This window comes from Coregonus lavaretus (assembly GCF_964263955.1).
Source record: "Coregonus lavaretus genome assembly, chromosome: 6".
Classification (NCBI taxonomy): Eukaryota; Metazoa; Chordata; class Actinopteri; order Salmoniformes; family Salmonidae; genus Coregonus; species Coregonus lavaretus.
The window spans coordinates 14,401,408-14,418,313 of record NC_139993.1 but is presented as its reverse complement, the minus strand read 5'-3'; the positions used below and the strand labels follow the sequence as shown (position 1 = coordinate 14,418,313).

The 16,906-nt window shown below is 43.4% G+C and overlaps 1 protein-coding gene across 1 annotated transcript in view; it reads left to right on the top strand.

Moving 5' to 3' along the window:
• The window catches only part of negr1 (neuronal growth regulator 1), a gene marked incomplete at both ends in the record, with an annotated part of 428,395 nt that overhangs the window by 238,169 nt on the left and 173,320 nt on the right, over window positions 1-16,906 (top strand). The window contains one exon of the mRNA XM_084164207.1: window positions 6,014-6,139. Coding sequence (XP_084020333.1) covers window positions 6,014-6,139 — 126 coding nt within the window. The remainder of the gene's footprint in view (window positions 1-6,013; window positions 6,140-16,906) is intronic.

The window sequence follows — 16,906 nt, the reverse complement described above, 5'->3', positions numbered from 1 at the left end:
AGCAAAAATCCCAGAACCACACGGGGGGACCTAGTGAATGACCTGCAGAGAGCTGGGACCAAAGTTACAAAGCCTACCATCAGTAACACACTACGCCGCCAGGGACTCAAATCCTGCAGTGCCAGACGTGTCCCCCTGCTTAAGCCAGTACATGTCCAGGCCCGTCTGAAGTTTGCTAGAGTGCATTTGAATGATCCAGAAGAGGATTGGGAGAATGTCATATGGTCAGATGAAACCAAAATATAACTTTTTGGTAAAAACTCAACTCGTCGTGTTTGGAGGACAAAGAATGCTGAGTTGCATCCAAAGAACACCATACCTACTGTGAAGCATGGGGGTGGAAACATCATGCTTTGGGGCTGTTTTTCTGCAAAGGGACCAGGACGACTGATCCGTGTAAAGGAAAGAATGAATGGGGCCATGTATCGTGAGATTTTGAGTGAAAACCTCCTTCCATCAGCAAGGGCATTGAAGATGAAACATGGCTGGGTCTTTCAGCATGACAATGATCCCAAACACACCGCCCGGGCAACGAAGGAGTGGCTTCGTAAGAAGCATTTCAAGGTCCTGGAGTGGCCTAGCCAGTCTCCAGATCTCAACCCCATAGAAAATCTTTGGAGGGAGTTGAAAGTCCGTGTTGCCCAGCGACAGCCTCAAAACCACTGCTCTAGAGGAGATCTGCATGGAGGAATGGGCCAAAATACCAGCAACAGTGTGTGAAAACCTTGTGAAGACTTACAGAAAACGTTTGACCTGTGTCATTGCCAACAAAGGGCATATAACAAAGTATTGAGAAACTTTTGTTATTGACCAAATACTTATTTTCCACCATAATATGCAAATAAATTCATAAAAAATCCTACAATGTGATTTTCTGGGGAAAAAAATCTCATTTTGTCTGTCATAGTTGACGTGTACCCATGATGAAAATTACAGGCCTCTCTCATCTTTTTAAGTGGGAGAACTTGCACAAGTGGTGGCTGACTAAATACTTTTTTCCCCCACTGTAAATACGGCACCAGAACATCACGATTACATGTATTTTGAATTTTGCATTAAAACTAAAAGCAGATTTACCTAGCTCGGTGGAGACCCTAGGAACCTCAATCCTATGAACAGGTTAGGCAACTCAGGTGTCTATACTTCAACAGCAAAGTTAGATAAGACGGAAGTTTATGAAGTAGGGCCTTGTAAACAAAAAGGGAGTGATGTAGATATCTATGGGTCTCTAACAAAGTCCAGCCAACCTTTTGATGCAGTGATGAGTATCAAAACTGTCACCTGTAACAAAATTATGGGCACTATGGTAGATGACATCAAAAGGTTTAAGAGTAGTAGCAGCTGCACTTTGATAAATAAGAACAGAAAAAGAACAGATAAAAGGTTGACTGAATAATCTGCTTCTTATTGCTTAGATAACAGCACAATCTATTTATGTAGATAAAGCCCAATTTAAATCTTAGCTTCTTAACCAGCTCATCTATATGTTTCATTAAATATTGAGGTTTATTGAAAGATGGCACCAACGGAGAAGGGCGACATCTTCCGAGTTCCAACCCAACTTTGTTATTTAATGACTTATCGTGTTTATCTTTTTTTTTTTTTTCTGTACAGAAAGTTCATACTATTATCACATACGTGACTCACCACCTGGATTTGGTCTTATGTATCAACATTTGAAATTGTGTTTTTTACATTAGATAAAAGTAGAGATTCAGAGCTACAAAAATGGTATATCATACACTGCATTTGAGGAACAATGAGAAAGTCATTCTGCATTGAAAGTTGATAAACTTGTAAACTCACCTTTGAGAAAATGGCATTTGAATGTTTTGGTATGTAGTGAAGAGCTCTTCTTTGTCTACACCCATTCAGCATCGTTCACACCCTCTTAAGCTTTAGTCCCACCTATCTCATTTTGCTCTCGGAGTGTTCAGAGCGCACACTTGATGCTCTGGTCAATGATTTGTTTACCTCTGGATAACATGAAAACAGCCTAATAAGCTCTGCTGGCAACAATTTAATTATGCTCTTTTGCCGATTTTTACTGACACCGGCCATATTCAACAGGTGTTATACGCTTTAGCTTAAGACATGTAGCTAGCTAAACAATGAACCTAGCTAGGTAAACTACGTGCAAGATCACATATGTCACGTCACGTTAGATAACGAGCCAGCCAGCTAATGTTAGCTAGTTAAACAACAATGAACATGGTGGCAAATCATGTCGTTACTACCCTGCATGAATTTGCTAGGAGCTAACCAACCAGGTTCAATGTTAGCTAGCTAACATTAGGTTCTAACTAGCAAAGCAAAGAGCTCTGGGATACGAATAATAACGTCATACACGTAACGTTAGCTAGGGAGCCAGCCAGCTATCGTTAGCTAGTTAAACAACGATGAACATAGTGCCAAATCATGTCGTTACTACCCTGCATGACTCTGCTGGGAGCTAACCAACCAGGTTCAATGATAGCTAGCTAACATTAGGCTCTAACTAGCAAAGCAAACGGCTCTCAGATACGAATAATAACATCATACACGTAATGTTAGCTAGGGAGCCAGCTAGTTAACAGTACACTTTAGCTTGAAATGAAACCACTTTCTGTCATGCCATGCCACGGTTGCCCTTCCTTAACATGTAATCCAGAGACGGGTGTTTTCTCCATCTCTTTAGCTATCATACTCTAATTCCACTGATTTCAAAACTTCTGACATCAGATCGACAGTTACTAACCTTGATTTCGACTTCAACTCTGACTCACCTGTTCCCGTTCATACCGAACCCTATTTCTTTGTTCCATGGGCTACCAAAATGCCACAGGCGTAAACGCGGGAGACGAGGTGGAGTCCTAGGGAATTTGAGGCATAGAGAAAACCAAATGGCACTCCCCTATGTTCTATTGGGAAATGTCCAGTCACTCGAGAATAAGAAGGATGAGCTTCGTTCGACAGTCTCCTATTATAGACTTGAAATGCTGCAATAGTATATGTCACTACTGAAACGTGGCTGGATGATGACGCTATGCACTTAGTACTTGGTGGATTCTCCATGCAGCGGCAGGATCGGACAGTGGCTTTGGGGAAAATGAAAGGAGGCGGTGTGTGTTTTTTCATAAATAACAACTGGTGTGCTGCTTCAAGTGTGAAGGAAATCTCGAGCTTTTGCCCACCAAATTTAGAATACCTCATGGTAAACTGCAGACCCTTTAATCTACCAAGAGAGTTCTCATCTGTAATTATCACGGCTGTCAACATTCCTCCACAGGCCAACTGTGGCACTCAACGAACTGTATGGGGCCATAAACAAACAAAAAACCACTCACCCAGAGGCAGCGTTTCTGGTGGGCGGATACTTTAATGCAGGGAGACTTTAAACCGCCCTACCTCACTTCTACCGACATGTCTCCTGCACCACTAGGGACGCTAAAACTCTAGACCACTTTTATTCTGGCCAGAAAAACACATAAAATGACCTCCCTTGTCCTCTCTTCGGCAAATCTGACCACCTGACTCCATTCTCCTGCTTCCTGTTTACAAACAAAAGCTCAAACAGGAAATACCAGTGATATGCTCAATATGGAAGTGGTTGGACGAAGCAGATGCGAGGCTACAAAACTGTTTTGCTAGTACAGACTGGGATATGTTGTGGGATTCATCCAATAACATTGAGGAGTTTACTACAACAGTCACATGCTTCATCAATAAGTTCATAGACAATGTCGTCCCCACAGTGACTATAAAAACAAATATCAACCAATAACCATGGATTACAGGCAACATCCACGCTGAGCTAAAGGCTAGAACTACCGCTTACAATGAATGGGACACGGACAAAGACACATACAAGAAATCACACTGCGACACAGCCAACATGCAAAAGGACAATATTTGAGGAAGGTGAAATCCTATTACACGCTCCTTGTATGTGGCAGGGCTTGCAATCGATAACGGATTACAAAGGGAAACCCAGCCATGAGCTGCCCAGCGATGCAGAACTCCCAAACGAGCTAAATGCCTTTTATGCTCGCTTCGAGGAATATAACACTGTGCCTTGCATGAAAGCCCCTGCTTTTCCGGATGACTGTGTCATCTCGCTCTCCGTGGCCGATGTGAGCAAAACATTTAAACAGGTTAACAACCCCGTGCACAAAGCAAGGTCTATACGGAAATGGTTTGTAGAGATCGGTGTGGAAGAATTTGACTGGCCTGCACAGAGCCCTGACCTCAATCCCATCTAACAACTTTGGGATAAATTGGAATGCCGACTGCGAGTCAGGCCTAATCGCCCAACATCAGTGCCTGACCTCGCTAATGCTCTTGTGGCTGAATGGAAGCAAGTCCCCGCAGCAATGTTCCAACATCTAGTGGAAAGCCTTCCCAAAAGAGTGGAGGCTGTTATAGCAGAAAAGGGGGGACCAACTCCATATTAAGGTTCATGATTTTGGAATGAGATGTTCGACGAGCAGGTGTCCACATATTTTTGGTCATGTGGTGTAGATTAAGTTTATAATTTTTAACAGATTGACCAATGTTGTTTATATAAATAGTGAAGAGAGCAGGTCCCAAAATCGACCCCTGTGGTACACCTTTATGTACTTCAAGAAATTCAGACTTAACCCCAATCAATCACGATGGCCTGTGTTCTATCACTAGAGATGTCCAGCTGGGACTATTGATATGACTCAGGGTTGGAGTTGGGTCTTATGAGGAAGGGGCTCCCGAGTGGCGCAGCGGTCTAAGGCACTGCATCTCAGTGCTTGATGCGTCACTACAGACCCCCTGGTTCGATTCCAGGCTTTATCACATAGGGCGGCGCACAATTGGCCCAGCGTCGTCCGGGTTTTGCCGGTGTAGGCCGTCATTGTAAAATAATTTGTTCTTAACTGACTTGCCTAGTTAAATAAAGGTTAAATAAAAAATAAAAAAGGGGAGTTGTTTATTTCACCGTTTTGGGAAGCCTTAGATGGCTGACATTAAACACTGGGAGTGTGGAAAAGCTTCCTAAGAGATACATATCTCACAGGTTAAATTAAATATACAAATGTATTTGAAAAAGCTCTTAGGATTTCACTGCCCAGAAACACCCATAATGATGGGAAGAGATGTCCAGCTGGGACTGTTGATGAGCTACAATATCCATTATTATTTTCAAAATTCTTCAAGCTCTGTCAAATTGGTTGTAGGTCATTGCTAGACAACCATTTTCATGTCTTTCCATAGATTTACAAGCAGATTGAAGTCAAAACCGTAACTCGGCCACTTATTCACTGTCTTCTTGGTAATCAACTGCAGTGTAGATGTGGCCTTGTGTTTTAGGTTATTGTGCTGCTGAAAGGTGAATTAATCTTCCAGTGTCTGGTGGAAAGCAGACTGAACCAGATTTTCCACTAGGATTTTACCTGTGCTTAGCTCCATTCCATTTATTTTTTATCCTAAAAATCGTCCCAGTCCTTAACGATTACAAGCATATCCATAACATGATGGAGCCACCATTATGCTTGAAAATATGTAGAATGGTACTCAGTGATGTGTTGTGTTGGATTTGCCCCAAAATATAACGCTTTGTATTCAGGACATAAAGTTAATTTCTTTGCCACATGTATTGCAGTTTTACTTTAGTCAGTAGCGGTGCTTAGGTAAAATCACGGGGGAAGCCAGTGCTCTATAACCCATTCGTTCATATGCCACCATGATGAGCTATCATCACCAGAGGACAACTTCAGACTTTTCCCTATAACTTTTTCAAATTGATTCTATGAATATGAGCAAAGTAAACTCAAAAACAGTGATTCTGTCTCCAATTATATCACATTGCCACATACATTACAGTATAGTACAATAGACACAACTGAATACAATTCAAACTATTACTGTATGTCAGTTTCAATTTTATTTTTTACGCTTTTTTGTCCCCTGTTCCATCGCAAAACAATTAGAGTGGGAGGGTGCACTGTGGGTCAAAGATTCAAAATGGTAATCTGGTTTATTTTATGTTTCTTTTGCTTTGCAGTTCCTCCCAAGATCTATGACATTTCCTCTGACATCACGGTAAACGAGGGCAGCAATGTGTCGCTCATCTGCACAGCCAGTGGGAAACCAGATCCCACCATCTCCTGGAGACACATAACCCCATTAGGTGAGTTCACTTTACAGGAAACACTCTCACATACCTGACACTAATGGACAGGAATTGCTTTGTGCACTGCTGTTTATGGTTTGTTTAAAATAATTTAAGGTGAGGCACCACACACACTAATATACACATTTTCCCCCCTTAATCATATCACAATGAACTTTACTAGTTGAATATAGACAGCAATATAATACTTTTTGTATTAGCTACAACTTCTCTGAAATATTGTATGAAAATATGCAAATGAGGCAATAACTTATTAAATATGCACGTATTTGCATATACCGCAAATCCATTTATCTGGACACTGGATGAAGTCAGCCTAACTATTTTAGTTTCACTATTTTAAGAAACTCCAGGACCGGACTTGGATTGAGCAGATTGTGGATATATACTTCTTTCATCTTTCAATCTGTAAAATACTAAAGACATGTACATAAACTGCATTTTTGGCACATATTTCCAAAGAAAATGTTATCTAGAATCAAAATTTGACAACATATCAACAATTCCCTCTATACAAGTTTGGAGAATATATCTGTCACATTCGTTTATAGACGGGACGGACCAAGGCGCAGCGTGATATGCATACATGTTTATTTAAATGAATAAACAACCGACAAAACAACAAACAAACGAAACGTGAAGTCCAAGGTACACAAACAACATACCTAACACGGAACAAGATCCCACAACCCACTAGTGCCAAAAGGCTACCTAAATATGGTCCCCAATCAGAGACAACGAGCGACAGCTGCCTCTGATTGGGAACCACACCGGCCAACATAGATCTAGACGATCTAGATCTAAACCTAGAAAATACAACATAGAACATAATACACAGAAAATACACACCCTGACTCAACAAATACAAGTCCCCAGAGTCAGGGTGTGACAGTACCCCCCCCAAAGCTGCGGACTCCGACCGCACAACATAAACATAACAGGGTAGGGGCCGGGTGGGCATTCCGCCTCGGAGGCGGATCCGGCTCAGGGCGTGACGACCACTTACTCTCCGCCTCCCTGTTGCGCCCCTGGTCTGGTCTGGACCTCGGCGCGCTGCTTCCCCTCTCCTTCCTCCCACGAAGTACCAAGCCCTGTCTGGACCCTGGTGTGGGAGACCCCAAACCTGGAGAGGGGCTGACATCTGGGTCTGGACTGGAGCCGCTGACCGGAGCTGGACCGGGCACTGGTGGAGTGGACTGCACAGGCTCCGGACTGGAGCCGCTGACCGGAGCTGAACTGGGCACCGGTGGAGCGGACTGCTCTGGCTCCGGAGTGGAGCAGCTGACCGGCACCGGTGGAACAGGCACGGGCCGTGCTGGACTGGACACACACACCACTGGCTTGGTGCGAGGGGCAGGAACAGGCCGGGCCGGGCTGGCGACGCGCACCACTGGCTTGGTGCTAGGGGCAGGAACAGGCCGGGCCGGGCTGGCGACGCGCACCACTGGCTTGGTGCGAGGGCCAGGAACAGGCCGGACCGGGCTGGCGACGCGCACCACTGTCTTGGTGCGAGGGGCAGGAACAGGCCGGGCCGGGCTGGCGACGCGTACCACTGGCTTGGTGCGAGGGCCAGGAACAGGCCGGACCGGGCTGGCGACGCGCACCACTGTCTTGGTGCGAGGGGCAGGAACAGGCCGGGCCGGGCTGGCGACGCGTACCACTGTCTTGGTGCGAGGGGCAGGAACAGGCCGGGCCGGGCTGGCGACGCGCACCACTGGCTTGGTGCGAGGGCCAGGAACAGGCCGGGCCAGGCTGGCGACGCGCACCACAGGCTTGGTGCGAGGGGCAGGAACAGGCCGGGCCGGGCTGGCGACGCGCACCACTGGCTTGGTGTGAGGGACAGGAACAGGCCGGACCGGGCTGGCGACGCGCACCACTGGCTTGGTGCGAGGAGCAGGAACAGGACGGGCCGGACTGGCGACGCGTACCACTGGCTTGGTGCGAGGGGCAGGAACGGGTCGGGCCGTACTGGGAACACGCACCACTGGCTTAGTGCGGGAAGCAGGAACGGGCCGGACCGGACTGGCGACACGCAACCACTTGCTTGGTGCGAGGTGCGGGACTGGGTTCCTTTATTAACCCCCGCTCCTTCTGCTGCCTAACCAGCTCCTCTCGCCTTGCCTCTACACTTTCCTTCTCCCTTTTAGCCTCCTGTAGCACCTCCCTCTGACCGAATAACCGGGAGCCCCCACGAGTTAGGGAACAGAAACTCGTCGTCGTCGTCATCCTCCGACTCCTCAGTATAATACTGTTCCCACTCCTCTTCCCATGGTCGTAGGGACCCAATCTGAAAACTGACCGGGTGCAGTGGTCGGGGCTCTTCTCTCTCGCTCCCCGACCACACCTTTAGCCCCCCCAAAAAAATGTCTTGGGGCTGTCTCTCGGGCTTCCTCCTCGACCGGCATCCTCTGCGTTGCCATTGCACCTCTCCTGCCTGGGTATCTACCTTCGCCCATGGCCCTTTCCCCGCGAATATCTCTTCCCATGACCACAATTTGCCCACTTGGGACATGGCTATTCGCTCCTCCTGGGCACGCTGCTTGGTCCTCGTTTGGTGGGATCTTCTGTCACGTTCGTTTATAGACAGGACGGACCAAGGTGCAGTGTGAAATGCATACATGTTTATTTAAATGAATAAACAACCGACAAAACAACAAACAAACGAACGAAACGTGAAGTCCAAGGTACACAAACAACATACCTAACACGGAACAAGATCCCACAACCCACTAGTGCCAAAAGGCTACCTAAGTATGGTCCCCAATCAGAGACAACGAGCGACAGCTGCCTCTGATTGGGAACCACACCGGCCAACATAGATCTAGACGATCTAGATCTAAACCTAGAAAATACAACATAGAACATACTACACAGAAAATACACACCCTGACTAAACAAATACGAGTCCCCAGAGTCAGGGTGTGACAATATCTAAGGATAACCACATGCAATGTGGTGTATGTAGATGCTTCTGAAGCTGAGAAAAATGTGTTGGCGTGTGGGAAGAGTCTTACTTTCAGGAAATAGCAGTTAAAGAAAGGTACAATGAATTTTGCCTACCAATCGCCAAACGCTTATTTAGACTCAATCACGACCTCTTTAAAGTAAGTTTCTACATACAGTCCAGTTTGTAACTTTCTCTATGAAATGGATTAAATAGATTACTCTCTCACCCATCTACACACAATACCCCAAAATGACAAAGTGAAAAACATTTTTTTGAATTAATTGCAAATGTATAAAAATGTAATATAGAAAAGTCTAATTAATATAAGTAAAGTGAGGGAAAAAAGTATTTGATCCCCTGCTGATTTTGTACGTTTGCCAACTGACAAATAAATGATCAGTCTATAATTTTAATGGTAGGTGTATTTGAACAGTGAGAGACAGAATAACAACAACAAAATCCAGAAAAACGCATGTCAAAAATGTTATAAATTGATTTGCATTTTAATGAGGGAAGTAAGTATTTGACCCCCTCTCAATCAGAAAGATTTTCTGGCTCCCAGGTGTCTTTTATACAGGTAACGAGCTGAGATTAGGAGCACACTCTTAAAGGGAGTGCTCCTAATCTCAGCTTGTTAGCTGTATAAAAGACACCTGTCCACAGAAGCAATCAATCAATCAGATTCCAAACTCTCCACCATGGCCGAGACCAAAGAGCTCTCCAAGGATGTCAGCGACAAGATTGTAGACCTACACAAGGCTGGAACACACTACGCCGTGAAGGACTGAAATCCTGCAGTGCCCGCAAGGTCCCCCTGCTCAAGAAAGCACATATACAGGGCCGTCTGAAGTTTGCCAATGAACATCTGAATGATTCAGAGGAGAACTGGGTGAAAGTGTTGTGGTCAGATGAGACCAAAATCAAGCTCTTTGGCATCAACTCAACTCGCCGTGTTTGGAAGAGGAGGAATGCTGCCTATGACCCCAAGAACACCATCCCCACCGTCAAACATGGAGGTGGAAACATTATGCTTTGGGGGTGTTTTTTCTGCTAAGGGGACAGGACAACTTCACCACATCAAAGGGACGATGGACGGGGCCATGTACCGTCAAATCTTGGGTGAGAACCTCCTTCCCTCAGCCAGGGCATTGAAAATGGGTCGTGGATGGGTATTTCAGCATGACAATGACCCAAAACACACGGGCAAGGCAACAAAGGAGTGGCTCAAGAAGAAGCACATTAAGGTCCTGGAGTGGTCTAGCCAGTCTCCAGACCTTAATCCCATAGAAAATCTGTGGAGGGAGCTGAAGTTTTGAGTTGCCAAACGTCAGCCTCGAAACCTTAATGACTTGGAGAAGATCTGCAAAGAGGAGTGGAACAAAATCCCTCCTGAGATGTGTGCAAACCTGGTGGCCAACTACAAGAAACATCTGACCTCTGTGATTGCCAACAAGAGTTTTGCCACCAAGTACTAAGTCATGTTTTGCAGAGGGGTCAAATACTTATTTCCCTCATTAAAATGCAAATCAATTTACATTTTTGACATGCATTTTTCTGGATTTTGTTGTTGTTATTCTGTCTCTCACTGTTCTTTGTCAATGGGCAAACGTACAAAATCAGCAGGGGATCAAATACTTTTTTCCCTCACTGTATTCACACCCCTGAGTCAATACATGTTAGAATCACCTTTGGCAGCAATTACTGCTGTGAGACTTTCTGGGTTAAGTGCTTTTCACACCTGGATTGTACAATATTTGTCCATTATTCTTAAAAAAATTCTTCAAGCTCTGTCAAATTGGTTGTTGATCATTGCTAGACAACCATTTGCAGATCTTCTCTAAATGACTAAAATGTAAATGTTATTGTGCTGCTGAAAGGTGAATTCATCTTCCAGTGTCTGGTGGAAAGCAGACTGAACCAGGTTTTCCACTAGGATTTTGCCTGTGCTTAGCTCCATTCCATTTATTTTTTATCCAAAAAAAATTCCCAGTCCTTAACGATTACAAGCATATCCATAGCATGATGGAGCCACCATTATGCTTGAAAATATGTAGAATGGTACTCAGTGATGTGTTGTGTTGGATTTGCCCCAAAATATAACGCTTTGTATTCAGGACATAAAGTTAATTTCTTTGCCACATGTATTGCAGTTTTACTTTAGTCAGTAGCGGTGCTTAGGTAAAATCACTGGGGAAGCCAAGCCAAGCCAATAAAGAAGCAATATTACAACCTGTTGTGATATTTACGTTGTTTGCTCTATAACCCATTTGTTCATATGCCACCATGATATACAATAAGGCCGTGACAACAAAAATACAACAGTCACACAGTGGCGGAATAAATTCAACTACACATACATTTGTTTCATCACAAAATCGGAGAGCAGCATCTGTCCGGTGAAGGCCACAAAGCAAATATTGCACGTAACAAACAGTTATATGACCTGCAGCATTTTCAAGCAAGTTAATGTTTCTGACAGTTTACTAAACAACTACTGATTTAGAACCACATTTACCACAAGTCAGAACAAAGACAACAGGAGCATTGCCTCTGCTATTTCAGCACCATTTCAACTTAAATATTTAAACATAATCAAATCAACAAGGCTATATATGCTTAGTTTAATACACTGAAAAACTTAGATACCAAAAACAATTTAGTCCAATCAATGTTGCTAAATATCATGTGGCTGTCCGTGGTACTGATTTATGTCTGTGTGTATGTGTGTGTGTGCGCGTGATTGCGTGTGCAAGTAAAAAAAAGTGTACTCACCCTACTGGTAGTCTAGTTGAACGCCAATGCCATCTTCCCCTCTTTCATGTTGGCAAAACAGTCTATGGCTCTGTCATACAGTATTCTTTTAGTTTTTATTTTCATAGGCTACCTAGCCAAAATGCTTGCTAGCCTAACTTCCTTGCATGGGCAAAAATGAACCAGCTAAGTTAGCTAGATAGTTAACGTGAGCCTACTATGCTACATCTAGGCAACAAATTCAACTTCAATCGTCTCAGGACCTATACAGATAATTAAGTCAAAACCACAAGTCCAAATCCATATCTCCATCCATGGCTTAGGAAAGGGCCGATTTAGCAAGCTAGCTACTGCAGGACATCAACACAAACAGACCAGAAACAGACATGTTTGTCTGACGATTACATTTTGCTTAGGATGTGATTTGGTTGGTGTGAAGCCAAATCCAAACTGGCCTCCCTTGGAAGGTGTTTTGCTGCGCCAGGACAACCCATAATTGAGCTCTGCTCAGCGCTGATTGGCTCATTCTTTTATATATGTATTTTTATCAAGGGAGGCCAAATGCTTGCTGGTATCAATCAATTTCTACGGCAGCAATATGGCATAGTCTTTTGTTCCAGATAGCATCAGATTCATGGGCTACACATACTGAGACAGAGGGGCGCTGTTTCCCTCGCTCTGATGATTTCTCCAGTGAGATTCAGCCACTTGTGAATTGACGGAAAATTATGAAAACACAGAGAGACAAAATAAAAAGTATTCCCCTTGGCATCCATGAATATACACCACTGACTTTAGTGCCTTATTGCAAAGAGGATGCATGTTTTGGAATATTTATATTCTGTACAGGCTTCCCTCTTTTCACTGTGTCATTTATTGATGCCAATATTGTGGCGTAACTACAATGTTGTTGATCCATCCTTAGGTTTTTCGTATCATAGCCATTCAACTCTGTAACTATTTTAAAGTCACCATTGGCCTCATGGTGAAATCCCTAAAGCGGTTTCCTTCCTCTCTGGCAACTGAGTTTGGAACTGTGCCTGTATCTTTGTAGTGACTGGGTGCATTCATACACCATCCAAAGTGTAATTAAATTCAGGCTGTAACACTGTAACACAACAAAATGTGTAAAAAGTCAAAGGGTGTGAATACTTTCTGAAGGCACTGTATGATTACATGTAGTGAGCTTTGAAATTATAGATTCATGTTCATTTGGATGTGGGTCAAATTCATGATACACTGCCAATTTTGCAGGTTTTCCTATTTACAAAGCATGTAGAGGTATGTACTTTTTATCATAGGTACACTTCAACTGTGAGAGACGGAATCTAAAACAAAAATCCAGAAAATCACATTGTATGATTTTTAAGTAATTAATTTGCATTTTATTGCATGACATAAGTTTTTGATCACCTACCAACCAGTAAGAATTCCGGCTCTCACAGAACTGTGAGATCTCACCTCGTGGGGCATCAATGATCATGAGGAAGGTGAGGGATCAGCCCAGAACTACACGGCAGGACCTGGTCAATGACCTGAAGAGAGCTGGGACCACAGTCTCAAAGAAAACCATTAGTAACACACTACGCCGTCATGGATTAAAATCCTGCAGCGCACGCAAGGTCCCCCTGCTCAAGCCAGCGCATGTCCAGGCCCATCTGAAGTTTGCCAATGACCATCTGGATGATCCAGAGGAGGAATGGGAGAAGGTCATGTGGTCTGATGAGAGAAAAATAGAGCTTTTTGGTCTAAACTCCACTCGCCGTGTTTGGAGGAAGAAGAAGGATGAGTACAACCCCAAGAACACCATCCCAACCGTGAAGCATGGAGGTGGAAACATCATTCTTTGGGGATGCTTTTCTGCAAAGGGGACAGGACGACTGCACCGTATTGAGGGGAGGATGGATGGGGCCATGTATCGCGAGATCTTGGCCAACAACCTCCTTCCATCAGTAAGAGCATTGAAGATGGGTCGTGGCTGGGTCTTCCAGCATGACAACGACCCGAAACACACAGCCAGGGCAACTAAGGAGTGGCTCCGTAAGAAGCATCTCAAGGTCATGGAGTGGCCTAGCCAGTCTCCAGACCTGAACCCAATAGAAAATCTTTGGAGGGAGCTGAAAGTCTGTATTGCCCAGCGACAGCCCCGAAACCTGAAGGATCTGGAGAAGGTCTGTATGGAGGAGTGGGCCAAAATCCCTGCTGCAGTGTGTGCAATCCTGGTCAAGACCTACAGGAAATGTATGATCTCTGTAATTGCAAACAAAGGTTTCTGTACCAAATATTAAGTTATGCTTTTCTGATGTATCAAATACTTATGTCATGCAATAAAATGCAAATTAATTACTTAAAAATCATACAATGTGATTTTCTGGATTTTTGTTTAGATTCCCTCTCTCACAGTTGAAGTGTACCTATGATAAAAATTACAAACCTCTACATGCTTTGTAAGTAGGAAAACCTGCAAAATTGGCAGTGTATCAAATACTTGTTCTCCCCACTGTATATATGGAACCATTTACAGAGCTCTCTGAGATTAGATGTTCTGGTCCCCCTTGGTCAGTTCAGAGTAATGATCGGAGACCTCTATGTTGATAAATGTGTCTGTTTTTCTTTAAATGTTTTGTAATTTAGTATATTGTATATTGAATGTATGCAGGGCACATCTGTCTCAGTATAATTTCCCTGTCAAAATAAAGGTTCAATAAATACAAATAATATATATATACATATATATATATACACACACACACACACACACACACACTTACCTACTCATTTAAGGGTTTTTCTTTATTTTGACTATTTTTTACATTGTAGAATAATAGTGAAGACAGCTTTGCAAACTATTGGCATTCTCTCAACCAGCTTCATGAGGTAGTCACCTGGAATGCATTTCAATTAACAGGTTTGACTTCTTAAAAGTGAATTTGTGGAATTTCTTTCCTTCTTAATGTGTTTGAGCCAATCAGTTGTGTTATGACAAGGTAGTGGGGTATATAGAATATAGCCCTATTTGGTAAAAGACCAAGTCCATATTATGGCAAGAACAGCTCAAATAAGCAACAATAAATGACAGTCCATCATTACTTTAAGATATGAAGGTCAGTCAATACGGAACATTTCAAGAACTTTGAACGTTTCTTCAAGTGCAGTTGCAAAAAACATCAAGCGCTATTATGAAACTGGCTCTCATGAGGACAACCACAGGAATGGAAGACCCAGAGTTACCTCTGCTGCAGAGGATAAGTTCATTAAAGTTACCAGCCTCAGAAATTGCAGCCCAAATAAATGCTTCACAGAGTTCAAGTCACAGACACATCTCAACATCAACTGTTATGAGGGGACTGTGTGAATCAGGCCTTCATGGTCGAATTCCTGCAAAGAAACCACTACTAAAGGACACCAATAAGAAGAAGAGACCTGCTTGGACCAAGAAACACGAGCAATGGACATTGGACCGGTGGAAATGTGTCCTTTGCTCTGGAGTCCAAATTTGAGATTTTTGGTTCCAACCACCATGTATTTGTGAGACGCGGTGTGTGGGAGGAGGTGTTATGGTGTGGGGGTGCTTTGCTGGTGACGCTGTGTGTGATTTATTTAGAATTCAAGGCACACTTAACCAGCATGGCTACCACAGCATTCTGCAGAGATATGCCATCCCATCAGGTTTGGGCTTAGTGGGAATATCATTTGTTTTTTAACAGGACAATGACCCAACACACCTCCAGGCTGTGTAAGGGCTATTTTACCATTTTTACATTTTAGTCATTTAGCAGACGCTCTTATCCAGAGCGACTTACAGTTAGTAAGTGCATAAATTTTTCATACTGGCCCCCCGTGGGAAACGAACCCACAACCCTGGCGTTACGAGCGCCATGCTCTACCAACTGAGCTACAGATGGAGAGTGATGGAGTGCTGCATCAGATGACCTGGACTCCACAATCCCCCGACATCAACCCATTTGAGATGATTTGGGATGAGTCAGACCACATAGTGAAGGAAAAGCAACCAACAAGTGCTCAGCATATGTGGGAACTCCTTCAAGACTGTTGGAAAAGCATTCCAGGTGAAGCTGGTTGAGCGAATGCCAAGAGTGTGCAAAGCTGTCATCAAAGCAAAGGGTGGCTATTTGAAGAATCTCAAATATAAAATATATTTTGTTTAACACTTTTTTGATTACTACATGATTCCATGTGTGCTATTTCATAGTTTTGATGTCTTCATTATTATTCTACAATGTAGAAAATAGTAAAAATAAAGAAAAACCCTTGAATGAGTAGGTGTGTCCAAACTTTTGACTGGTACTGTATATATACACATTTTTTATTGTACCTTTTGAAAGTACTAATATTAAAGGACCAAAATGCCCACAAATCTCAAAATTGTCATTTCAGCCTGTGGTGCCTCACCTTAATTTAATGGAAATACCAAAACAAGAACATGATTTGGTTTCGATACATTTTGCTTATTTGACAGTAAGGATGATCACTATTTATGGTTGTATTCTTATTTTTATGATGCCACAACTATTGCTTCGATAAGAAACAACAGGGTTGGTTTTGATGGAGATTATGAATGGTTCATAATCACTGCATGAATATTCAGAGAGTCTCAGCACATTAATGCCATTTGTTGTGGTCTTGGATATTGATTACAAGACCACCAAAAGTAATCACTTGGACTATTGCTAATCCTCCTGGCTCATCTGTATATGCCTTTGTACACCATTAAGCTTCTGAAACTTTTAGGTCCCATTCAAAAACGAATTGACAGCGCTATGGTGCTGCAACATTTCCCCTGCCATTGCACTGACTTTGAGTCCCCCCTAATTTTCATATTAATGGATTAGTGCATGCCGTGCTTATCTGATAACTGTAAGGATGACTACGCTAATAATATGGCTGTCAAATCCTCCTATCTGGTGCATTTTCCCTTATTATATTAGGGTTTTCAGAAGCTGATCAAAAGACCCATCTGAAGAGTCAAAGTGGCAGTCCCTTATTCTACTTTAAAGTATCCATACTTTGATGTTGCTTGGGGGGAAATTATATGCTGGTCAAAT